The sequence below is a fragment of the Lissotriton vulgaris genome, chromosome 2_1 (assembly GCF_964263255.1).
Source record: "Lissotriton vulgaris chromosome 2_1, aLisVul1.2, whole genome shotgun sequence".
NCBI lineage: Eukaryota > Metazoa > Chordata > Amphibia > Caudata > Salamandridae > Lissotriton > Lissotriton vulgaris.
The window spans coordinates 788,505,740-788,533,188 of NC_141687.1; the positions used below are offsets into that span (position 1 = coordinate 788,505,740).

Consider the following 27,449-nt stretch of genomic DNA (forward strand, 5'->3'; position numbering starts at 1 on the left):
TCAGATCAGGTCAGATCTTAGATCAACTTGAATACCATGGGGTCATTGAAAAATGTACCTCTCCAATGAACAATCCTTTGTTTCCTGTCACTAAACCCGACAATACATATTGTCTAGTTTTAGATTACAGACATTTAAACTCATGCACAAAGACGTTTACTGTCCAAAATGCACATAGTGGCGCATTAATGAATAACATTGTCCACAAAAAATACGAAACCACACTTGATGTCTCAAATGGATTTTTATGCCAAAACATAGTGCCTGAAAGCAAGTATTTGACCGCATTCAGTCTGTTGGGGTCCCAACGACAATTCTGTTGTCTAGCACAAGGGTATAAAAACAGCCCAGGTGTATTTTCAGCAGGAGTAACAGAGTTACTTCAAAACTTTGTTGAAGAAGCGTTGTCCTATGTGGATGAGATTTATCTGACAGTCGACGACTTAGAGAGGCACTTGACCGGGATAAGCACCATTATTATGGGATTTGACGCAGAGGGCTACAAATTCAACTTTAAAAAATCTAAAATAGCCCACCTCAATGTCATATTTTAAGGATATGAGTGAAGACAAAAGTCTGGCAGCTAACTTTTTAGAAAAATGTGCACTGCTCCAGCCTCCAAATCCTTTACAAAATTTACAATCAATACTTGGATTCCTAAATTTCGGCAGGAAATACATTTCAGACTATGCACAAAGGGTAAAACCTTTCGATGACTTTATAAAACCTGACTTTTCAGCCATAGAGTGGACACAAGAACATACTCATATTCTTCGTTTACTCCAGGAAGACATGATTGCTTCCAAACACTTACAAAACACACGTAAATGTACGCCACTTAGTGATCCGAATAATGGCGGTTCAATGCGAGTACACTTGTTTGACCTTTAATGAAGGAGAAACTGTACCAATCGCTTACAAATCACACTGTACACAAATGCAGAATGCGTTTCCCTTCAACAGAAAAAATCCTGACAGCAGTTCAGACTGCTGTAGCAAGAGAAAGAGCACTAGCTCAGGGAAAACACATTATTGTACTGGCTTTAGAAGCTATTATAAAGGTCAGCATCCCAAATGCAAAAGTGTTACATCCAAGATGGATACAATGGGCTAATTCTCTCACTGCAACAGACGTTGAATACAGATTTGATCAAAATTTAAAAACACAGGCATTCCTGTAATATGAACAAAAATGTCCTATACCAAATGAAAACTTGCCTCTAGACCAGTATGAATATATTATTTATACTGAGGGATCTGCGCAACCGGCTATAGGAAGTAAGCAGCAATATTTTTCGACGTGTGCCATCGTTAAAGGTTGCATGCTTTATGGCAAGTTCCATCCTAGTTGCACAAAAACGTAAACTTTAGGAGACTGCACGGCTCAGTTGGCAGAATTAAAAGCACTTATACTGGCACTTGTAAATACGGATCGAGAATTCCCCACACTGATAGTGTGTGATTCCTTTTACTGTGTCCAGTTGTACAATGAATACTTACAGCATTGGGAAGAAAACTGGTTTAAAGACGCAAAAGGTGGCATAATTAAACTTAAAATGTTATGGGAGCAGTTAGCAGAATTGAATCCGAGTTACCGGGGACTCACGTGATCCATACACTGAGTCATCAACGTAATGGTGTTCACATTGAAGGGAATTCATTGGCTGATGAAGCCGCAATGGGGCTGTTCACATGGCTTCGTTAGCTGCGCTGACTCGTTCAAAAACGAGAATAGACGGAGATATAATGGTAGCTGTCATCACATCACGCAAAGGCAGCACAGCAGTACCTAAAACATTTTCAATCAAAAACTCCTACAAGTTAGATGCACAAAACATTCCATATGCTGAGATTCCTGGAATGGGGGATAGAGTAATACCAAATATGGATCGTACGCAAGGTTTAATACTAGCTGCACACAAGGGTTTGGGCTCTGGGCACATAGGCGTTACAGTGACTATTTCTTTACTGAAACAGAGCTATTGGTGGCTAGGGTACACTAAGCAAAGTAAAGACTATGGGCCCCATTAGGATGTCGGGCGGATTGCCACCACCATACAGGTGGCGGCGATCCGCCCGACATCTTTCCCCGCCAGCCACCCATTCTCCCCGCCATATTACTATAGCGGGGGGACCGCGGTGGACGGAAACACCGTCCGCTGCTTTTCCACCCGGTCAAGGAGTTGACGGGGCGGAAAAGGGTTTCATATAGTGGCGGTGTCTTTTAGACACCGCCATCCATATTAGGGTGTGTGCGGGGACATTCTTTTTGGTGGCGGCAATGCCGCCATGGAGAGGCATGCGAGAATGTCTTGTGGAGGCCCGTTGCAGGCCCCCAGGAACTCTGGGGTGGTGGGGGGCGCACATGGCATAGTTACCCCCCTGACTTCACTGTACAACGTGGTAGGCACCACGCGGTGCCTGTCACGTTGTGTATTGAAGTGCACAATGAGCATTTTTAGCATTGCGGCAGGCGGAGCTTTCAGCACCGCCCGCCTCAATGTTATAAATGTGGGATGCGCCCGCCAATGTGGCGGGCGCATCCTAATGGCCCCCACATGACCACAACCCTTATGGCGGGCGGTCCCGTTTTACATCGGGATGGCGGGCGGGCAAAGTCTGCCCACCATCCTAATGGGTCCCTATGTCTTGAAATGCGACATCTGCCAGCAGATGAAAGGCTCCACCGTTGCACGCCCAGCACAGACACCATTACTAAAGTCAGGCAAACCTCTTGCATGTGTGTACTTGGACCACTGCGGCCCCTTACAAACGGATGGGGCTTACAGATATATCATGGTAGCAGTGGATTCATGCTCGAGATTCCTATGGGTATGGCTTCAACGTTCTGCTGATGCTCGAACTGTTATAAAAGATTTGCGAGTCTTTATTGGTACATACGCAGTTAGCACATTACACACTGACCACAGCCCTGCGTTTAGCTCTCGGGCTTACAAAGAGCCCATGTAACTGTAAAAAGAGATCAGTGTTTACATGAAAGATAGTACTATATTAGGCACTTTTGATAGCCTGCAGCTGCTGCTTTCCAGGGTCAAATATGTAACTGTGGGCGGATAACTGTGCTTGACCAGCGAAGTTTGAGGATTTTTAAAATTCTGCCCTCCGTTTGGATTGCGAAGTTTTCCATAGCTCAGCAAATGCAGCGGAGTGGAGTAAGAGACTTACAGTTCCCCTCCAGACGGTGTCCTGACTCCTCCTGCCTGCTCTGCTCCTGCGGCTCGCTCCACTCACCTACCGATGTTCGGCTGCTCCAGTGTTCAATTACAGGAAGAACTGCAGAGCGCATGGCGTACTGCATGAAGGCATGCCTGGGGTCAGGCATGCCTTCACGCAGTACGCCATGCGCGATGCAGTTCTTCCTGGAATTGAACACCAGAGCTGCTGAGCAGCGGTAGGCAAGTGGAGTGAGCCACAGCAGCAGGCAGGGCCGGCTGGTAACCAATACCGGCCCTGGCAAAGTGCTTGGCCGCCCCTCACCCCCTCCCCCCCCCCTGCAGGGGGTTGGGGGTGCCACCGAGCTCTTTGCCACGGCCGTTTTTTTGCCGATTTTGGTACAGGGCCAAAAGCGGCCCCCAACCGTGCGGTGCACCGGGGCATTGCCCGTGCCTGCTATCGCCAGTCCGGCCCTTGTAGCAGGAGTAGAGCAGGCAGGGGTCAGGACTCCATCTGGAGGAGAACGGTAAGTCTCTTACTCTGCTCCGAGTCTACAGTGTCTACTACGCAGGAGGGGGTTTTAGAGGGAGGGAAGGGAGGGAAGGGAGTGAGGTGGGGGCCAGCAGGTTAGCAGGCCGGGTGCGGGCCTGTGGGGTGGAAGAGGGGGCAATAAGTTACTCCACCAGCCATGGCACTCTGCGGAATTTCACTGAGCTTTCTAGTAACTCCTTGAAATTCCATGGAGTGCTACTACGTCAGCTCTGCCCACCCTTACAAACAAGTTTACTGCTGTTAGCCTAGAAGAAAGCCCCACAAGTTTATGCACCTTCTGCATGCAGAAATATGCATGTAACCACTACTACTGATGTCTTAAGGTGTCAGGTCGAATAAAAAACTGAGACTATTTTAATATAAACAAGCATTTACAATGCAATGGTTTTGCCTTTGTTAAAGTTAGAGCTATTGGCATTGCTCTTGACATTATTTTTATTTATGTTTTTTTAACATAAATAAATGGCATTGTCATTTACAATGCCACTAGCTTTATCTCTCGCAAATGACACACACAAACACACACAGAGCCCCCCCACACACACACCCACACAGAGCCCCCCACACACACAGCCACACAGAGCCCCCCACACACACAGCCACACAAAGCCCCCCACACACACAGCCACACAAAGCCCCCCACACAAACAGCCACACAAAGCTTCCTACACACACAGCCACACAGAGCCCTCCACACACAGCACAAGCAGGCAACTGGGGCACACGGAGGCACAAGCAGGCAACAGGGCACACGGAGGCACAAGCAGGCAACAGGGGCACACGGAGGCACAAGCAGGCAACAGGGGCACGAAAACGGAGGCACAAGCAGGCAACAGGGGCACACGAAGGCACAAGCAGGCAACAGGGGCACACGGAGGCACAAGCAGGCATCAGGGGCACACGGAGGCACAAGCAGGCAACAGGGACACACGGAGGCACAAGCAGGCAACAGGGGCACACGCAGGTACAAGCAGGCAACAGGGGCACACTGAGGCACAAGCAGGCAACAAGGGCACACAGAGGCACAAGCAGGCAACAGGGGCACACGGAGGCACAAGCAGGCAACAGGGGCACGAAAACGGAGGCACAAGCAGGCAACAGGGGCACGAAAACTGAGGCACAAGCAGGCGACAGGGGCACATGGAGGCACCAGCAGGCAACAGGGGCACACGGAGGCACAAGCAGGCAACAGGGGCACACGGAGGCACAAGCAGGCAACAGAGGCACACGGAGGCACAAGCAGGCAACAGGGGCACACGGAGGCACAAGCAGGCAACAGGGTCATGAAAACAAGCACAAGCAGGCAAAAGGGTCACAAGCATGAACTGTAATTTAGACGGGGCTGAAGTGGAGAACAGCCAGTAGGGAAGTAGTGCGGCTGGTGCAGTGGTACCAGGCCGAAAGGTGAGAGGGCCTGTCTGCACCCCAGTTTGGACAGTTTCCACTACCTAACAGGGATTGGTGGGAGGGGGGCGTACTTCTTGCTTGCTTTAGGGCTGTTACTTCGGGGACGCAGTGCACGCTCCTGTCTGCTGCCGCCGGCACACGATAACAGGCAGGGAGAGGACAGGCTGGGAGAGGGCAGGGAGGGGACAGGCTGGGAGAGGGCAGGGAGGGGACAGGCTGGGAGAGGGCAGGTTGGGAGAGGGCAGGTTGGGAGAGGGCAGGCTGGAAGTGGACAGGCTGGGAGAGGACAGGCTGGGAAAGGGCAGGCTGGAAGTGGACAGGCTGGGAGAGGACAGGCTGGGAGAGAACAGGCCGGGAGTGGGCAGGCCGGGAGTGGGCAGGCCAGGAGCGGGCAGGCCGCGAGAGGGCAGGCCGCGAGAGGGCAGGCCGAGAGAGGGCAGGCCGGGAGAGGACAGGCTGGGAGAGGGCAGGCTATTGGCATTGTAAATTACAACATTTTTATTTATGTGTTGGTTTTGAAAACCGATAAATAAATGGCATTGTCATTTACATTGCCAACAGCTTAATCTCTCGCAAATGTGAGACCTATTGTACCCTACTGGATGAGCTCAGCAGACAGCAATTACTTGCAGACGAGTTCTATAACACAACAGTGACACTGCTAAATCCAGCGCTGTGGCAGCACTGTGGAGAACGATGAACGAAGGCACATTCAATGAGTAGGAGCAGAGAGCAGGGTTAGGGCAGAAGCTATGGCTGGTGCCAGCGTCCAGGCATAGCGCAAGGGAAAGACACGGAGGGCAGCGTGGTAAATTGTGGCATATCCCAGGCAGGTGGAGTGCAGGATGGGATGCTGAGCAGGAAGGACTAGGGTAGAGTGCAGTTCTGGGAAGGAAGCTGTGATGGTCCTAGCCAGGGCAGTGAAAGTGAATGATGGGAACAGTTAGGTACTAGCACAGAATAGAACTTGACTGGGTGTGAACGAACGACATATGGCATGGCTGGGGAGGGAGGGGTGGGAGTCCGGGGGAACAGCAGAGAGCGACGGAGGAGAGCAGTTGGGGAATGAGTGCATTAGTACATAAAACGCTTTGATGGGCTTCTCTGAGCTACAGACACTTAGGATTGATTATCAACTGCTATGACACCAGGCTCGTCGTGCACTACAGAGTGCCGCTTCTGTGTCGCAAGCACGTACGGGGGGGCGGGGGTTGGTTTTAAAACAACGTAAATAAATAGAAAACGTCTGCGCTTGTCAAACAGGAATGCCACAGGAAAAAACCTTTCCCTAGCTCGTAAATAATTCATTAAAGACATCCTCTTTGACAGAGTTAGCTCACGAAACAAGTTTTTATTTGTATTTTTTATGGAACATGTAGCATCTGTTTTTCGGGATGGATTTTTTCACCAACTGGCATTTAACCATCGAACCCCCTTATTCCCGTGAATGACGGTGTAGTGACTGAGAAGACAAGAGGGTTGCTTTACGGCTTAAAATGCTCACTGCCTCTGCTTATGGTAACGTGAGCTCTGCAGCTGAAAGCCCTGCCCAGACACCCTCTTCTGCCCTAGGCTGGAGGTGTCACCCCCTCACCCCAGAGCCGGTGTTAAGATGCATTACTATCCGGGCCAGCGTGGAGCGGTGCTAGGGCCAGGGGGCCCTCTGCAGTCAGAGCGCGGGCAGCAGCCTTAGAGCGCCCCCGTGAGGCGGGTCACACAGCACCTTCTCACCGGTTCCTTCGGAGCAGTCCAGCTGTACCCGGAGCTCGCAGGGCATGCCTTCAAGCGCCAAGGACAGAAAAGCGCCCCTCTTAGCACTCGGCGCTAGGCGTCCCTGGAGAGCGGGGCCATGGCAGACCATCTGAGAAAACCTGACAAACAGGCTTTTCTGGAATGAAACGTAGCCTCTTTGTATTCACTGTTTGTCCCTATTAGAATGGGGTGACGGATTAGCGCTAAGAAACCCTCCGGTGTTACTGCAGGCTCTAGAAAATGTAATTATTATATTTTTCCTAGAGCTTAACAAATGCGATAATGGTCTACATCAAAGAGCCGCTGTGATGCCAATAGTCATACCTGGCACAACACAGATGCCCACGAATCTCCCTGCAAGGCACATGGTATGCGCAGCTGCCCCACATGGCTTGATGCTGCGGCGCCCCGCCCCGCCCCCACACCCCAACGGAACAATTCATAACACAGACCACCCCGGGTTGACCCCGCCTCTAGCACACTAGAGGCCACGAAAGTGAATTAAAATGGACAGCCAATCAGAACTATAATATAGTGCCTATCTCTCGTGCCTTCTCCTGCATCACATTTCTAAGCGCTGCGGCCCAAGAAAAGTTGATATCCCCTCCGCGGTCTTTCACGTTAGACACCAAAACGACTCCCACTTGTGATAACTACTAATGCAGCGCCGCCAACCCCGCACTCCGCCACGGTGTAGCGCCTACCCACCCAGAAAGACGCTTCGGCGCTCCAAGTAGGGGTGTGAAGCGCTATATGAAAGCTACAATACAATAAAGATGGAAATATTGGCTCTTCGGCATTCAGAGTGGACACTGCTGAAAGACAGAGCAACAGGCGCCTGGGTCCACTCAGCTAACCAGCAGCAGCCAGATAGCTGTGTAAAGTTACTACAGAGACGGATTTAGAAAGTCTATCCCAATCCGAGTGTAAATATTACTTTGAAACTTCCGGTGTTAAAACACAAACTTTAGCTCCTCACAGCTCGGCAATGCCGTCCAGGCGCTGGGATGTCTGAAGAGAGATGCGGTTTTCTCCCTCGGGTGAGTGAAGGGCAGCAGGGAGGGGGCGGTGCACGCAGGGGCGTATCTCAGTCAGTAACTGAGGGGAGGGCTCTAAAGTTTAGTCACAATCAGCCAACAAACATTGGTAATGCCAATATGCCTGGCAGTGGCTGCCAATTCTTGGTTAGTCTTGTAATTGTATAAACAATACATTATTGTTCAGAGCGCTGGAGGCCGTTTTTCTGGTATCAAAAAGCAAACATTACCTTGGTACTCCCGGCGCTGACGAGGACAGTTTTGTGCATGTGCTGCTTGTCTAAGGACGATTCAGAAAAGGGGGTGGTGATGAACAGAGTGTCTGAATTAATTATTATTATTATGCTGTTTTATAGCGCGCTCCAATACTGCCGGAGTATCCTGGCGCGAAAAGAAAAAACAGAATAAGAATAAGCAGCCTACCCTACACAGAACAAAAGCTAAAAGGCTAATCGAAACAAATGGGTTTTCAACCCTTTTTTTTAAGAGATAAAATTCACCGTAGCTCGCAAGGATAGAGGGAGCTCATTCCAAGCCAAAGCGGACTTCACCGCCACTGATTGCCCTCCCAGCCGAGAAAGCCGGAAGCGCGGGACCTGAAGCAGATGTTGGGCGGCAGAGCGCAATGATCGCTTAGGAGAGTAGCGCCTGAATCGTTTCATCAGGTAGGCGGGGCCTTGTCCATAAATGGCTTTGTTGGCCAGGGTCAGGATTTTAAAAGTAATTCTCTGAGAGACTGGCAGCCAGTGCAGGCTCTGCAGGTGGTTTCTAGCGCTGACCCGACTGGGGATATTACCCAACAGTCTGACGGTTGCGTTTTGGATCACCTGGAGACGTCTCACCATATAAGCCGGGGATCCACTCAGCAGGCCATTGGCATAGTCAAGTCGCGAAAGAATTAAAGCTCTAGCCACTGACTCTCTTGCTGAGGCAGGCAAATAGGGAAAAAACTTCCGTAATGCCTTAAGGGTCCCGAAACAGCCCCCTGCCAGCTTCTTAATGTGCCCCTCAAACCGGAGGTCTTCCTCGAACCAGACCCCTAGATTCTTGGCGAGGACATTGACTGAACCAGGCATCGGGAAACCGGCCGGCCAAAGTGCTTCTCTAAAATTAGGGGGGAATTGACCGTAAAGAAGTATTTCCGTCTTATCCTCGTTGCACTTCAGTTGCGCGGAGGCTAACCAGTTGAAAACTGCGGATAAACAGAACTGAATCCGCTCGGTATCAAAGACATCCCTAGGCCAGGTGAACAACAGCTGTGTATCATCAGCATATGCAATGATTTTGGCCCCCAAATGTTCGGCAAGCTCAATCAGGGGGGTCAGATATACATTAAAAAGAAGAGGGCTCAAGGTGGAGCCCTGCGGGACCCCCGTCATGAGGGGCTTAGCCGAAGATGAAAAAGGAGGGAGCCAAACCTGTTGTGATCTAGACGAGAGAAAGGAGCGCAGCCAGTCCAAAGCGAGGCCGGCAACCCCAATATCCGCAAGCCTAGTGAGGAGGCGTTGGTGAGGTACCGTGTCGAACGCGGCAGAGAGGTCCAATAAAATTAGAGCTGCTCTGCCGCCACCGTCCAGACACTCCCTAACTGCCTCAGAGATCTCCACCAGAGCAGATTCCGTGCTGTGCGCAGCACGGAAACCAGATTGAGCAGGATGGAGAGCCCCAGATGATTCCACAAACTCATTAAGCTGCCGGAAAGCCAGTTTTTCCCCTATTTTTGCCATAGCCGGGAGCAGAGAAATTGGGCGATAATTGGCCAGCACTTCAGGGTCTGCTCCAGCCTTTTTCAGCAGGGGAAGAAGCTTGGCTTGTTTCCACTCAGCAGGAACTGTGGCTGTTTTAAATGAAAGGCTAACAATCTGCGTCACTTCCTGCACCACCACATCCGCGACCCCTGCCAGCACTCGCGCTGGACACGGGTCAGAAGGTGATCCAGATTTCAAGGATTTAATCACAGCTAGTGTGTCAGTAGCAGTGGGAGGTGTGAGCTCCACTATCCGGGGAGATGAACCCTCAGAGGGAGGGGAAAGATGGAAAGAGTCATCCGGAAAGTGGCTAGAGCTAAAACTCGCCTGAATGGCCGCTATTTTTTGCTCAAAAAACTCGGACAAGCTCTCACACCATACAGCAGAAGCTGGAACCGCCCTTTGCTCAGCACAGGGAGAAAGGAAACTGTTAACAATCGCAAAAATCTTGCGACTGCTGTTGTTAGCTTTGTCAATCCGGCTAGTAAAATATTCTCCCTTAGCTGTTTTAATGCTGGCATAGTAGACTCTCTGCTCCCTCCGTAAAGCCGCCTTAGCTAAGGGGCAATACGAATGACGCCAAGCCCGTTCAAGCTTTTTACAGGCCAACCAAGCAGACCAGACAAGCTACCGGGGACCGGTTTCTGGCATTTCAGCCGTCTTCGGCCCGGCTTGCTTGAATCCTGATGGACCCTTGCTCATTGCACCATCAGGATTCAAGCAAACCGGGCCGAAGACGGCTGTAATGCCAGAAACCGGTCCCCGGGAGCTTGTTTCCTTCCCAGTGTAAGAATTGGCTTTTGTAGTTTGGTTTGCCCTGTTCCCATCATGCACTGGGACAGGAACAGACTAATTTGCATACAGCCAGGTTTTGAAACTGGGATGGTGCAGTGAGCTAAAAAACGGTGTTGGATCTAGCCCTGATCTCTTGACTGGGTAGAGCTTTCTGCTTAATTCAGAGACTCTGTCCCTCACCACCCCTTGTTGTAAATATATATGCTTGTCTAAGGACAGCATGTCCTGGCTGACAGTGAGGTCAGCCAGCGGGCCGAGGGCCGGCCCTTCCCGGATGTTAGTGCCCGAGCGGGGTGAAAAATAGCGTGCCCACGTTGGCCGTCACCAGCAGCATCCCGGTGCCCGAACATGCCCCCTTCACCGCCATACTCCAGCGCTGCAGAATTGTATTTTGTATTAGGAGGAGGCAGATTCTTGCAGGGAAGAGCCAGCCAAAGAGGGTTGCTCTGAGCGGGCGGGGCGGGGGCAGGCACTGCAGACTATAAGGGAGACGGCTCTTCAAACAGACGCTGAGCGCCTCATGATTTAAAGAGTTGTAATGCCTTGCCAAAATGCAATTTTAGCGGGAGGGTTGGAAAAGCACAGGGAGCAGCCACGGCCAAGTGACAGCTGGAGGAGGGTGACTGGGGGACAACGGGAGGGGCCCCGAGCAGGAAGGCACATCAATGCCGGACCAGATTCGGGGGTGTTCACGAAACTGACGTAGCCAAAAGCCAAAAATTCTCGGGAACGCCCCCGAATCTGGTCTGGGATTGACGGACAGAGCCGTCTCCCAATGGCTAGCCTCCATTTATGGAGCTAGCCAATGGGAGACTGGGGACGTTCCAGTCCCCACATACTATAGTCAATAGGTTTTCGCCTAGCGAAACGATGCTTTCGCATCGTTTTTGCCAGTCAAAACCTTAAAAGGATATTACCTTATGTGCTCCTCTCCTATCGCTAGAATCGGGGTCTAAACATTCTTGATGATTCCCAGTCGTGGCTAAACTGAATTCTTGTGTAAGAACATCCTAAAATCGTAAAAAAGGAAACTAATTTCACCTCTCCCTTGCACTCATTTAATTCTTATGGTGAGTGGTACTTGGAATTGCTCTTTTTCAAGCCTCATTATTTTGCAGGGAAATTGTTTTCCTTTTTTACCACTGTAGGATGACCCATTACACGATGCAGAATTCATTTTAGCCGCGATCGAGAATCATTAAAGATGTTGGGCCCCGATTCTGGCAATAGAAGAGGAGCACATAAAGTAATATCCTTTTGGTGTATTATCTACCCCATCGTGTTTTTGGCTAGAGTAATTGACTTAGATCTCTATTTGCTTTCCACGTTATTGGATCCTTTTGAACCATTTCTGACAGTTAGAAATGCCTTATCAAACTCGAGGAGTTTATAGAGAATTATTGCAGTGTGCCTGAACACTGGTCTCTGTTCCTGACAGATTTGGACCACAGATCTGGACAACAGTGTGAATGCTATATTCAAATGTGATGTAAGGAGGTGATGGTAATGATAAACACGAATAATGTGTCAGCATGTGAACACCAGGCTCGGATTCTGTTGTTGCTTTCTGCAGTCTCTATCTACCCCTCTAACTCTCCGTACTCGGCAACACGAAAGTGTATGTATCAGGGTTGTTTCTCTCATAAAACACAGCATGCAGGACTAACATAAAATATGTTTTTCAACCTTATACTTGCTTGACAAAAGCTGATAGACGGTTCTGCGTCTCTTTTGCACATTTCATGCTGAGATGTAGTCCACTGGTGCGATGTACGATCTTTATGCATCACCCTCATAATGATTCTCTGAAATGGGACTTTTCATGTTAATTTCAAACTAATATTAATTATTTTGTTTCTGATTTTGCATACTTGTTTCTAGACTATTCCCCACTTGGCCGCCCCTTAAGGTAGCTTCCTTTTTTGTGTGTTACTGATGAAGGTTTTTGGATGAAAATATTTTCCACACCGAAACATGCTTCAACCGTTTTTAGAAGTGATTCCAGCTTACATCACCACAACGGCTGAAAATGAACATCTTTTGCCATTGAATTTCTCTCTGTGTATGTGCGGAGTGGCTGGGTCTTGGTTTGCCTGGATAGTATGATAAGGTTTTTTGACAAAAGCATTCATGGCTGAATCATGTGTACCTCTACAACGCAGTCGCAAGAACGAATGTATCTTAACCATGCATGCCTTTACAATGAATTTCATTGTAAAGGCATATTTGCTAAAGGGATATGCATGGTAAATTACCACTACCCCAACATCCCCGCCCTGAGCTCTAAAACCGACCTCGCCAAGCCCTTGAAACTACACACCTCCCCTCCCCCCACCCTCAGGCCAGGGCCGGACAGGGAATTGATACCAGCCCTGGCAAATTGCTTGGCTGGCCCCCCTGGGGGTACGGCCAAGCTGTTTGCTACTGCTGATTTTGCCGATTTTGTTACTGGGGGCTAATATTGCCGGCCCCTGGCCACAAAAATGGGCCCCAGGGCCTAAAACCGGCCCTCACCCTAGCAGCCTACCGGGGAAAAGCCTGGTGCCCAGCTACAGCCAGCCGGGCCCTGCCTCAGGCCTAAAACCCTGTCCCCTACCAAAAACGACCCGACCCCAGCCTCCCCAATTAGTCTTAAAATGTACACCCATCCTGCCCTTAAAACTACCCCTACCCTTTCCCCTGCCCTGAGTCCTAAAACACTGCCTGCTTAAAAAAAATCTACCCGACCCCCAGCTCCTTGAGCCCTAAAACCTACCCCCTACCCTTAAAACTACACCTGGCCCTCACCCTACAATGAGGCCTAAAGCTTCCTACCAAAACTTACCCACACAACAGCCCTCCCACCCTCAACCCTAAAACGTACCCCTCAAATTAAAAGTACCCCGCACTGAGCCCTAAATACCTGCCTCCCTTTAAAAAGTTTACCCTGACTTCCCCACCCTGAGCCAAAAAACTTCCCACCCCTAAAAATGACCATTCTAAACCCAGCCCCAGCCCCACTTACCTGTTCGCGTCCTGAGCTTCCTGTTATGATGCTTCCTGTTCCTCTCCCCATCGACCCGGACACTTGCGTGGTTAAGGCAGAAGAGTGTTTCAGGCAAATATTGTTACACTTGCAAAGAAGTAGCATGCGCGGCTCAGCCTGCATTGCAAAGGCTGTTTCCCAACAATAGGTGTTGTTTTTAGATGAATGTATGAGTGGGTTCATTGTAGGATGGGGGATTAAATAATTTCATATGTATATGAATTTGCTACAATGTGACCAACTACAGCTGTGTATAAAAAATATATGTTAAATAATGTGAAACTCTGGAAATGTAAGGAATGCATTTATTGGTGATAATAAGTAATTAAAAATTAAAATATAATAAAGGAGAATATATTTTTTACCTACAAGTATGCATATTGTGTAGAGTGTTCTTTGTCAGAACACCAAGCACTTTGCAGGCATAGTGAAAGAAATACAGGTTAAATGGAATATTGTTTTTGTATTTTTGTATCATTCAGCACACACAAGAATATGATGGGTGGAATGTTAGTCAAGTTCTAGCGCTTGAACTGTTTTACAATTTGGTAGTGTTCCTGTCTCAGTCTCAAATTGTGACCTAATTCTTGCCTTGTAGGAAATTAGACTAAAAAATGCTGACGAGTGGCATGTACTGTGCAACTCACGTATGTGTATTTTGGTTGTTTTGGGCTTGTGTGACGATTCATTGGCCAGTACGTAGACTGATGCTTCTGTGCAAAGGCCAAAATGCATGGGATCTACCACAAATAACATACCCATGGTTTTTTTATTTTAGACAAAGAGTATCCATACGTTTATGTTAAAAAAGAACTGTCCTCGGAGGATTATTGCTGGCCATGAGGTGCTCAAGGTCTCTTACTTTTTTATGCACCACAACCACTGCTTCTAGATCATGTTGGTGATGTCTTCCACACACTTGCGCTGGACTCTGTAATTATGGTTGTGTTCAGACTCTTTTCCTTTCTTCTACCCCAGAGAGATGATGAAGAAGATCGTCTCTTTGTCACTGTCATTTGAGCACAAGGAGAACTCTTTAGTTTCTTCTTTCACCATGTTGGCCATTTAGGTGTGGCTGTTTAGGGTTGGCCGCAATCAAGACAATGTCAAGCTGTTTGGCACATCCTGGCAGGGTGATTTACTTCCCCACACAAAGAGACTCATGACACCTGACTGGGAAATATTCGTAATAGGCAACTCACTCCCACAGTAACCACATTCAGACTTTGCATGACCTTTGCCCTAACTATCTTGTTTTTTGCACCAGTCATCATAGGTCTGTGATGATTCACATGAATTTCATGTTTAGTGCCCAAGGGTTCTTTCTCTATAGCCAGGGAAGACAGACCATATTGATTGTCTTTTGCAGCAATACTGGAGAACATGTAACCTCCCCACAAGTCAGGCATACTATAGAGGGTTATACCTGGCTCTGGAATGCAGCTTCCATAGGTGCAGCCGCTGCAGTGCACCTGAATCCAGAGGCCTGAGGGACCCACTAAACCCTGATTATTGCTTTTCACAGTTCAAACATTGGCTAGGGGCCTCATTTCCTTCCTTGCACTAGGTTCGGGCCCATGACACACTAGCTTGCCTTTTTTAATCAGATTTAGTGACTTGCCTGCGCTGATAAACACTTTTTTATCCTGATGTGTGAGACCGTTTAACTTGCCAGTGCACAAAATAATCATCATCATTATTAAGTTTAGGGCTAAAATGTCACTCAGGATATCCACTAGAACACCATATTTATGATGAGAGATTCATGTACACCACAGTGGATAAAACAATACTGAGTTCCATCTCAGGGTTAGTGGTTCATATGGAAGTACTCGAGGTCATACTGTACGGCAGAGACAGGTTCCTTTCCCTCTTGCTGAAGGAACTCTAGCAGGAACTACAGGTCTGTGTAGAAGGGAGTAGGGTTTTGTCCTCTCCCTACAATAAGGAAAACACAGAAAGTATCATACCTCATGGAGGGTGGTAAGAAAATGGTATGAGCATCACAACAGATATTTAGCATGCAGGAACAAGCTAGCATGCACGGAGGATTATTAGGAGAAGTAAAGCACAGAGATAACCATACCTGGTAGTCGTCTTTTCCCACATGCTTAGTGACTCTTTTAATACATGATGCAACTCGGTAAATGTCACTGAGCATCCCTTCTACAGTGTCAGTGAAATTGCCATTCATATTAAGATCCAAAGAAGGTCTGAAAGTCATTTCCTTCCCATTAAGAACCAGCTGTATTTCAAACAAAGGAGCACATTTAAATGTTGTCTCCGTGTTATCCATCAAATACTGAAGGGAACACTTGATCGCTCTGAACAATCCATCTAGGATGATGTGGTCGATGTACTCGCTGTAGGCTTGCCATTTATGAGATAAAGGGTCTGCCTGGAACAACTGCTGATTTTCCTGCAAAGGTAATTTAACAAATAAGCTTTTGCACTGGGAACGCATCTTTCAGAACTCCAAATGACAGTAAATTGAGGAAGCCTTACCAATTTGATCAAATAAATGACAAAACAGAGCTCACCTTGATGAAAAGCTTTTACGCTAAACATTTGACTTAAAGACCTAAGGCACCATAAGCTCAAATCACATTATCTTTGTTAAGACTAACACTTTTTATAATCATTTCTTTAATCACTACTTTTCTGACACATTCTATTTTATTTCTCATGTCCCCTTTGTTTCCAGTGGTGGTAGAGTCGCCATGTCTTAGCTGAAGGGAGGAGTAATACGGCTGTATTCTGGAGGCCTATCTGAACTTAGAGGATGGACAAAGGAGCACAATTCAACAGTACTGAGGGCATCCATTCATTTCACAGACCACTTAAAGGCAGCCACAAGAAAATGTGGTGGAGAAATTCTATTGAATGATTTAGTTTCTTTAAATATGTATTCCATGTGGCTTGCAATGCACAAAACAAAAAGTTCATAACACACTTGTAAGGAATGATTGGAGGATGCATTGTTATGTATGCAGTTTAACATATTCCAGTGCTATTAACTAGTGAAAAGGTGTTACAAAATGTTGGAAGCAATATTAACTACTCTCTGATTACAATTGGAATTTACTTCTTTGGGTATTTCAGAAAAGGTTTGTTAGATTTTTCAAAGGGGAAGAAAACAATAGAAACAAAATAAAAAGTAAGAATACCATTTTCTAGATATCATATTTACAGTACTGACACAAAATAATTGCTTCAATGTTAGGTAGATGAGTGTGGAGACAGAAATTCTATTTGATATCTGTGTAGGAGCGAGTATAGTAATATTGGATTAAACTGAAATAAAAATAACACGTATCAGATGAAAAGCCATGTTATATAATAATGATATATACCACTAGCTGAGACTTGTGGGTGGGTAATGTACAAGGGAAAAAAAGAGAGGCGCAGAGTGAGTATACAGTGAAAATTGTGTTTTCCAGCATGGGGAAAATGAAAGAGTAGAAGGCCAAACTGAGCCAGGGAGAGTGGCTGACAATTAGGATTCTCTTAGAATCAATCTAAATACAATTAGTATTTACTAAAAATCTTACCTGAACAAGCTGGGATATCTTGTCACCAGTCTCTTGGACCATGAGGTATTGCTTGGACATTTTTTCGTGGTCATCAAAGCACAAGAGTGAAGAATTTCGACCATGTTTTCGAACAAAAAATGACAGTTCACTCAGACTGGACATAAGCTGCTGTATCGTTTCCACATTACGCTTGGCTTTCTCGACCCTCCTGTCCAAATTATTAACAATATTTCTTGTTTCTTGAATATAATCCCAAAGGTCTTCATTCTGCCAAGTTAGGGTATCAAGCGCAGGCATTATTTGTACAAGAATACGCTGTAGCTCCTGTTCAATCAGCTTCTCTTCTACTTGCAATAGTGTAATTTTTAGTCTGTTGTACCCTTTTGAAATCACATTTAAGTTTCCAATATGCTGTTGGAAAAACACATATAAAATTTTGCATTATTATCAAAACACCCACTTCAAGCTATAATGTTTCCAACGTCCCTTTGGTTTAAAACGGAGCTCCGTAAATTCCACAAGCTTCAGCCACAAACTCATGCAAATTTGAGGGCAACCAATACTATTCCCAGTACATCGGATTTAACAGTGGCAGACTATGATCTATTAACCCCGTCACTGCTCATGACGAGCTCAGCTCTTCATGCAGTACACTGGTCGTGTGATCATGACGAGCTCAGCTCGTCATGAACCATGGGATAGAACAATTTCCAGCATAGGAGAGGAATCAGCTTAGCAGTCATGTGGTAAGAGTCTTAAGGCACTGGAAAGCCGAGCAGAAACTTCCCAACAGTTTGGACAGCAGGAGGTGAGCACAGATGAGTACCCAGCTCAGGCTTCTCAGGGATCTGGATGAATCACCTGGAGGAAACCGGACACCCCTTTCAGAATGAAGTCCAGATTCACACCTGTTACAATGAGGGACTCAGTAGACGTTTTTAATGAAGCAATTGTGGCCCAAATAAAGACATTTAACATCATAACCAATAATGAAAAAAAGAAAAATCTCAAATCATGAAAGAAAGTATGGACAATTGATGGCCAAACTTAAAAAATAGGGAAACACAGTAATCAGGAACTCCGACAAAGGAGGAAATAAAGTGCTTTGCCCCTAACTGATTACATGACGGAAGCCTATAGTCAATTGAATGACATGAATTGTTATTGTAAAAGACCTACCTCAAATATAAAGCAATACAGGACCAGCTGTACACCAAACTACTGGCATGGAAAAGTTGTGTTTTGCTCAACGTGGAGTAATTTAAATTTTTAAGAAAAGAACACCTGTAAACTTCCGTAATCTACTTTATCCCAAAGGTGCACAAGAATATTGAAAAGCCACCAGGAAGGCCCATCATTTCAGCCTGTGATGGGCCGTTGGAGAACTTGTCAAAATATATAGATTTCTTTTCGCAGGAACACGTTCACAGTTTTGAGTCATATATATGCAAGGCACAAGTGACTTCATTCGTAGGATTTGCAAAGTGGTTTGGCAAGAAGGATACCAGTTAATCACGTTGGATGTGTCCTCTCTTTATACCTGCATTAGAAACTGTGATGGTATGAAGGCAGTGGGTATTTTCTAGCCAGAAGACCTATTTAGTATATGCAGCACAAGCATATGCTAATGGACATGCTAGTTTTTTGTTTGGGCAAAACAACTATTTTTCATTCAAAAAACAAATGTTTCAACTGATACAGGGCATTGACATGGGGGCCAGCTTCTCCCCAAGCTACGCTTGCATGTTTATGGGCTGGTGGGAGGAGCTGGCCCTTGGCAAGAAATATGACCAAATCTATTGGGGGAAGGTGGTGTCTTGGCTCGGATATATTGATGCTTTGATCATTGTATGGTATGGCACACAGATGGAAGCCAGGGATTTCAGTGCTTGAATAAATGTAAACACTGTTAATCTAGCATTTTTATCTTGTATTAGCAATAGCAGTGTCACATTCCTGGATGTAAAAGTCACAGTAGCAAATAAAATCATAACCGCCTCCCTATTCCTTAAAGAGACAGGAGGCAACACCTTGCTTCACGCATCTAGTGCACAACCTCCCCATTTAATTCACAGCATCACCTATCGGGAGATGCTGCGGTTACGCAGGATTTGCAGTGACAACAAAGACTTGGAAAGACACCATGCTGATAGCAAGAGACCTTTTCTGCAGCGGGATTCAACAACAAAACCATAGATGCGGCTATTCGCAAATCCAGGGCTATGGCGAGGGAAGACTTGCTACAGTATAAAGTTCACTCTCTGAAATCCACTGATGAAGGCCTAACTTCTTCCACTCAACCAGTAAGACTTATCCTGACCTTTTACAGACAGGAACAGCAATTGCGCAAAATCATCCAGCGCAATTGGACTACAGTCAGGGAAGAGCCCATTATAGGCAGTTCTCTTCCCAGATTTCCCTTGATAAATACAGGAAATCTGCGTCCATGGCGAATGTTTTAGTGAAGAACAGTCCGGAGCACAAGGATGGGGAGGGTTGGCTCACCGCAAGAAAAGGGTTTTTTAAATGCTCTAATTGCAAAGCTTGTCTATATGGAAGCAATAGAACATCCTATTTAACCACTTTCAGTGACAAGTCACAGATAATTATATACCACCTTACATGTAGAATCAACTTCGTAAATTGATACTTGTATAGCGCACTACTCACCCGCAAGGGTCTCAAGGTGCTTGTACGAATACCTCTGTGGAACCCATCCTGGCTTTCCCTGTGAGGCGTCCACTCCTGGGCACCCCCAAGGTGGAGGACAGGCATCCTTAGCGTTGTGGGGGCCGTTGTGGAGATTAAGCAAGCTATTGCCCAGAGTTGCAGAGTTGGACTCCATGATTGGAATAGGCACCGAGGCGAGAATTATCAGGTCCGTGGAATGTTTGAGCCCAAGACCCGCCGAGGCGGGGAATTGAACCCTGGTCCCGGGCTAGACCTCTGCATCAGGGTCTGCTGCTCTAACCATTGAGCCACACTTCTCCACAACTTCACAGTGTATGTGTTAGAATGCAGCTGCACGCTGGCATACATTGGAAGCACCAAGTTGGCGGCTCACAAGAGGGTTCTATAACTTATTAGGGCAATCAAAAATAATGAACCCCAATTATCCGGCATTTTAGGGAACTTCACAAGAGTAACCTAAAACATCTCAGGTATTACGTCATAGATACCGTCCCGCCACAAAGGAGAGGGGGAGACCGAGAAGTGAAGCTAAGACGCCTAGAGACTCACTATATCTTTGAGCTAGATACAAAGCAGCTAAGGGCACTTAACATGATTGAGGAACTTTATACATATTTATAACAAATGCAGCAAATTATCAGCCTAGCTTAAAAACCTGTGTCCAAACAGTTGCTGATATGATACATTAGCTTCCACTTAGAACACCTAGAGTCCCAAGATCAGGTCTGATGGATCAACGTATAATGATATAAGGGGGATCATCTACTTTTCAGTGTGACAGAATTTTATTTAATGGGTACTTATGGTTCTTGTATTGGCCTTATTCAACTGACATGTGACTTTGGTTTGAAATTTTGCGCATTTCATCATGGAAATGTTTGATAAAGCGGTTTTAGAAAGAACAACATCCTTTTAAGCATCAACAAAGTCCTTTTATCGGGTTTTAAGATGAATGAATTGTAAGCATGGGCGGAAAATCCGTTCCGCTCGTGGATTTTGTGGATTTTCTGTAAATTCGCAATCCGCGAGATTCGCGAATTTCCCGCAAAATCCGCGAACGGAACGGATTGGGTCAAAAGTTCAAGCTGACTTTTGTAACTCTTTTAGAATGGCACCGGCAAGCTGCCAGAGCCATTCTAAAATAGTTACAAAAGTCAGCTTCAACAGGAAGATCTAATAGATAAAGTAAAGCAGGTGCTGCTCAAATTCAGTTACACAATCATTAATCACCCCAAACTTGGGGTGATTAATGATTGTGTAACTTAATTTGACCTTCAACTGGAGCACCTGCTTTACTTTATCTATTAGTGCTTCCTGTTGAAGCTATTTCTAGCTATTTTAGAACAGCGCTGGCAGCTTGCCGGCGCCATTCTAAGTGGGGCTGAGGGCAGAAGCGCACAAAAGTGGGACAGAGGGCAGAAGGGGACAAAAAATGAGTGGGGCAGAGGGCAGAAGGGCACAGAAATGAGTGGTACAGAGGGCAGATGGGCATAAAAAACGAGAGGGGGGCAGTGATTAAGCAGGCAAAAAAAACTTGCAAAATTGCAAAGCGCCTCGCGAACACCCGCGAACACGCAAAAACAAAAAAATCCTCAAATTCGCGCGAATTTGCGAATTTTGCGGATTGCCAATTCGCAAATCCGCAAATTCACGAATTGCGAATTTGCAAAATTCCCCCATGCTTTATGAATTGTATTTATAGAACTATATATGTATTTATTTAGTAGTTATTTATTTACATATTTATAGATATATATTTATGATTGTGGGAACATTTGTCTCAGTACTGTCAAACCCTAGGCTTATTTTCCGAAACTCATCAATTTTTGCACAAGCTTCAATTTGCACATGGCTTTGTCCCAGTTTGTCGGCCAGAATAGTAAATCAAAATATAACATAGAAATGTTGTACTATTCAGGGCAATAGACATGACATCTTTTATTCAGCACTAGCACTTTACAAAGTAGACACTGGTGGGGTATTATTTTCTTACAATTTAGGCACAGAAGGCACTTTTTGTAATTATTTAATTACTTTACCTGACACTCACATAGATTATGATGGAGAGGAAATGATAATATTGCATTTAAGCAAGAAACTTCAAGAATATGAAGAAAACAATGGAAAAATGAATTAATACAGTTTGATCGTTTATGGTAGAAAATTAAAAGATATTATATTTTTTCTAAAATATGGTATTACACCAGAATTGTTTGAACATTTTGTTCACTCCATGATTGTAATGCAATATTGTAGATAGCATGCATGTATGCAGTAAACGCATAGTATTTTTTCTATGTACAGTTTCAATTAATTTGCACTAGCACTTTAAAAACAGGTTTCACACAATACAATGCTGTCATGTGATCAAGGCAGGGATATGCCGAATCGAGTCATGACAACTTGATGGTGTTCTGAACTATTAAACATCTAGCACCAAACCTGGGTCTGCGCTCATTTGTTCATGAAGAAGAATGTGGTAATCGAGGTTTGTGGCATATATATATATATATATATATATATATATATATATATATATATATATATATATGTGTGTGTGTGTATATATATATATATATATATATATATTTATATATATATATATATATATATGTGTGTGTGTGTATGTATGTACGTATGTATATATATATATATATATATAAGGTACAATGACCTCCGGGGCACACTGAAGTGCCTAATATTACAGTGGACTGCTAATAAACCACTGAAAACTTGCAAAATTTCATGTCACTGCGGGACCCACTGTGGGTAGTTAAGGCAGGAACTGCAGCTCCCAGAATTCACTACAATTGATCATCGCGCTACTAACTGTGTACACCTGAAGCTGTACTACAAAAAACAGTGTCAGTCACGGAACTGCAGAAGCCAAATAACACCGCATTGCCATGAGCCCAGGAAGAAGGTGCAGACAGCACTGAAACGCGTAGGCAGGCAAGCAAAATGACGGATGTTAAACTGCCTTTGAAATATGAATAAAAAAAGGATTCAAACCTTACTGCTATTGTGTGCTCCTCTGCTGCAGAGCATTTGGATGAAACAAATTAAAAAAAATATATATATATATATATATATATATATATATATATATATTCACAGAAAAAACCATAGGTTATAGTGGATATATAGTTAGGAATTTGCATTTACAAAACCTTGAAAATTTAATGAAAAAACCATTGGTTTTAGGCCATATATAGTTAGGGATTTGCATTTACAAAACCTTATTTTACTCGCATAAAACCATTGAAATTCCATATATAGTTATAAGCGCTAACTATATATCGCGCACCCGCAATCCACTGCTGATGATGTCACATATTACATCATTCATGACATGGTTAGTGACATCACTGATGACATCACTGATGACATCTCAAATGACATCACTGATGACATCACTGATGACATCATCCAGTGACTGTATGTTTCTGTAAAGTTAAAATATCTCTTACATATTGAAGAATGAGTGGATATATAAGTGTCTGGATGAAGGATTTAGTAGGTGCATGACTGACTGTATGAGTGAGTGATTAAATGTGTCTCACTGAGTGCATGGGTTAGTGACTAAACTGTCTTAATTTGTGCATCATTATGTCTGTTGTTCTGTAAACTGTTGCATGTGTTGATAAGTAGCTATATGAGTAACTATATGGGTTATTGATTGGTTGCCCAAGTATTTGTATGGGATACTGAGTGTGTGTGTGGGTGGCTGGGAGGTGTGTGACTCTGTGCATAGATGTGTGAGCAGTTGATTCACTAGATGTATGGTTTCAAAAGTGCATGTGGAAACAGCTGTATGGGCGGTTGACTGTGTGCATGAGTGTATTGGTGAGTGAATGGATATCTCAGTGCTACATGTCAAAGTAAGTACATATGTAAAACACAGTACATGTGAGAGTTGACATATATAAATAACTGTGCATAAGAGCCAGTGAATGTGTGAGTGGCTGTATGGATCATTGTGAACTTGTATCAGGGATTGTATAAGAGAGTAAATATGTGTTAGTATATGTTTGAATAAGTAAAGTTTGTATAACTGTATATTTGAGGAAATAGAGGTGTGATTGATTCTTTGCATGACTGACTAGGTGTGTGAGTAACTCCATGGATGAGTGACAGTCTGTGAGTGTCTGTTTACACTGATTGTATCTAAGGTTATATTAGAGTCTGAAGAGGTTCATCGTATTATCACATGAATGATATCATCAGTGATGTTATCAGTCATGTCAAATGAGATGTTTTCAGTGATGTCATCAGTGATGTCATTTGAGATGTCATCAGTGATGTCATCAGTGATGTCACTAACCATGTCATGAATGATGTAATATGTGACATCATCAGCAGTGGATTGCGGGTGCGCGATATATAGTTAGCGCTTATAACTATATATGGAATTTCAATGGTTTTATGCGAGTAAAATAAGGTTTTGTAAATGCAAATCCCTAACTATATATGGCCTAAAACCAATGGTTTTTTCATTGAATTTTCAAGGTTTTGTAAATGCAAATTCCTAACTATATATCCACTATAACCTATGGTTTTTTCTGTGAATTTCATTGGTTTTTTAATAGCAAATATGAAAAGCTTTAAAATGTCAAGTACGTGATAGATAAAAACATTTTCGTATTTATGCACGCTGATGTGCTTTGAACGCTGCACCCCCCCCCTCCCCTCTTTTGTCTTAGTAGTACTCTCTCTTTGCAGATACTGAAGGGTAGTTAACGCAGGCCTTTACCCCCGTTGTAATCCGTCGTGCCTGCTTGTCTCTCCATTTGATTGATTGTTGTCCAAGCATTTACTGTTTTAGAATTGGTTCTCTTTGGATCATTCTCTATTTACAAACAAGCACAAAGTCGCAATACTCTGTTTAGTCTTTGCAGATAGTGAAAAATCGTGTAAAAAAATAAAAGTAATCGAGCAAAATCAGTAGGCCACTAATTGGATCTCTTTTTGACCTCGCTAAAATAGAAATATTAGGAACAACCCTTCATGAGAAATACGAAAATAGTGAGATGAACTGAGCTCCACACCATGAGGGCTGCAAGACAACTCGGCTCCATCACCCATCCCGCACAAAATAACGACAAACCCTATGCAAATATTAAAAATATAGACAACACACCAGCAAAGAAACAGGGTAAAACATTTTATTAAAAAACTATTTACATAACGTTGGTTTATAAGATGATGTCAGTAGTGGACCGATGTGTGAATAGGTCGAAAGCAGCACAAGGCTCCAAGATCTGGATGGCAAGCTCCTGGATGTTGGGTGCCATAGTTCAAAGTTTTGAGTTTGAGCCTTTTTCAATGCCTGTGCTTTGTTGAATCAAAATGGCGGCTTGACACAAAGCTGACTCAAGCGTTGCTACTGATGCTATGCAGACCAAAACTGGTTTTCAGTTTGTACATTTTTCTAGATTTTTCAATCCAAGTTTGGTTGACTTTGTAGAACGATGGCTTCAAATTTTCAACATACGGTGTGGTGGCGCTGACTGGGAGGGGCCGGTTCGCTCCTGCCCCCTCCCCAAGTAAGATTTTCATACGTGAAAGTACGTTAATGGTTTTGGTCCCTGAGTTGCTTCGATGTCACTGCCATTCTCAAATGGCATAAGTTCTGGATGTTGGGTGCCATAGTTAAGAGTTCTGAGCAGCGCTTGTAACACTGTCTGAAACTTATTTCCACCTACTGCAGCTTCACTATTCTCAAAGTAAGTGAGTGTCGTTTATGGACCTGACTGCATTAGAAAACAATGTGATATGTTACCTTCCTAAACAGCTTGACGGAGGCCCCTGAGGGGCGGTGTGATGGCCATGGACTCGGAGAAGACGCTTGGCTCCGACACCCTCCCCAAGTCTTATAGCACTGGTGTAGCCTGAGATCGCCCCCGACATAGGCGGCCGGCTCCCGGGGTCCGGCGGAACTTTTTGCCTTTTGATGACTCTTCAATTCTGAACCTTGTCCCATCCAGCTGAGTTGCGCCCACTCTTGCGGCTACAGCGTCTTGCCCACCATCCAGCTGAATTGCGCCCACTCTTGCGGTGCAGCGATAGGCGGCTGCCACAGGACTCTCAAAATGGCGGCCGGCTCTTCGGTTTTGGGCCTGGTCCACTAAAATGGCCCTGGGACACCTTTGAACTCGGACGCTTCCCTGATAGGGCTTGGGTCCCATTCTCGAAAAGCGTCCCCTCAGCCGTGAAGATTCTACAAAAGTCTTGGGGGCCTCCGACTCCCGCAGGCATCTGGTGGGGAGCGGCTGCCATGATTGCTCGTGGAATGGCCACGACGGAGCTACGAGATGGTAGTGGTCTCATGCTGACGCCAGCTTTAGTCTGAAACATCCAGAAACACTGTAGACTACCAATTCGATCCGTTCCGGTAGCGCCCCAACATGACCCGGAAGAGAAGAACTTGCCCTCCCCTCTTTGACTGATGGTTCTTGTTGCCTGTCCCCTCTGTTGTCATTTAACAGAACTTTTTGGACTGCTGAAAGGGGTTGTGTTCCGAACGCTGGTTGGTGGAGACATTTTGACTATATTCTTGACCTACGTTGTCGCGTAATGCGTTATATGACACGCCGCGTTACCGCACCCGGAAGTGATCCGAGGCGCGGCGCGCAGCGCGTAACGTAAGCATAACAGGTCATGTGACTCGTTAATAAAACTTTTCATTGGTTCATTTTACTTTTGTTAATTTAATGATGAAAAGCTTGGCCATATGACCTAAAAATTACGCTTTTTATTGTTTTCGAACAATATTTTTTTTTCAAACATATGTTATAATATTCCAGGCTAATGTACTTTCCCGGAAAATTTACAACTGTCTTGTAAGTAAAATATATTCCTTTTTCGAGAAAAAGGGCATTTCTTCCTTCCATGACGGAGCCGTTGAGTAAAAGAGATTCGGCCTGCTGTCTTAGTCGCCGATACGCCTGATTATCAGATTCTTATCGATCACTTTATATTGCAGACATGAAAAACACAACTGCCCTTAAGCATTTATCTTTACTGCGTTCCTACATATTATACCTTTTATCCGTCATGTAATTGGACTGCTTTATTTCACTTGCCTTTACTGATTCGAAAACAGTGACTAAAAGTAAAAACTTTACCAATGTAAATACTACTACCGTGTTTTGTTTTAAAAACCTTTATTGTGAAAATGTCAGTATACAAATACGGGCCTATAACCACGTGGGCCGGCCACGGAGCAAACTGAAATCGTATATGATGAGGAGACATTTACACTGTAGAAGAACGTAACGAGCGGGCCATTAGGTTGCAAGAACAAAGGTGTCTAACAGTTGCGGAATCGGTGGACGTACATTTTGTAATTAAAATACGACAGGGCCACTTACAATAACATTTTCTAGATATACATTTGCGGGCAAGGAGTTACGAGTCCCATTTATACCGGCGCCATTTTGGGCGAGGCCGGGCAGGTCCAAGATATAGTCAAAATGTCTCCACCAACCATCGGCCAGACCAGAACCCCTTTCGGCCCTTTATGCTACAAGATGGTGTCTTCCATTCAGAAAATATTGTTGGCAGCATTTTGAAAGGAAACAGAAACAGCCGTTCTCCTAGTGAGTTTCACATTGTTACATTTAGGAAGAATGTTGAAGAGTAGTATGTGCAAAATCTGGAGCCATTTTTCTACAAACTCTCAATCAGACTTGGATGGAAAAAAAAAACCTGAAGAATGTACAAACTGAAAACC

At 45.1% G+C, this 27,449-nt stretch overlaps 1 protein-coding gene across 1 annotated transcript in view; it reads right to left on the minus strand.

Moving 5' to 3' along the window:
* LOC147731162 (dynein axonemal heavy chain 11-like) overlaps positions 1-27,449 on the minus strand; it is a 962,811-nt gene that overhangs the window by 414,336 nt on the left and 521,026 nt on the right. Inside the window, exons 12-13 of the mRNA XM_086954157.1 lie at positions 17,042-17,434; positions 15,577-15,909 (exon numbers count right to left, since the gene is read on the minus strand). Of these exons, the coding sequence (XP_086810283.1) occupies positions 15,577-15,909; positions 17,042-17,434 (726 nt within the window). The remainder of the gene's footprint in view (positions 1-15,576; positions 15,910-17,041; positions 17,435-27,449) is intronic.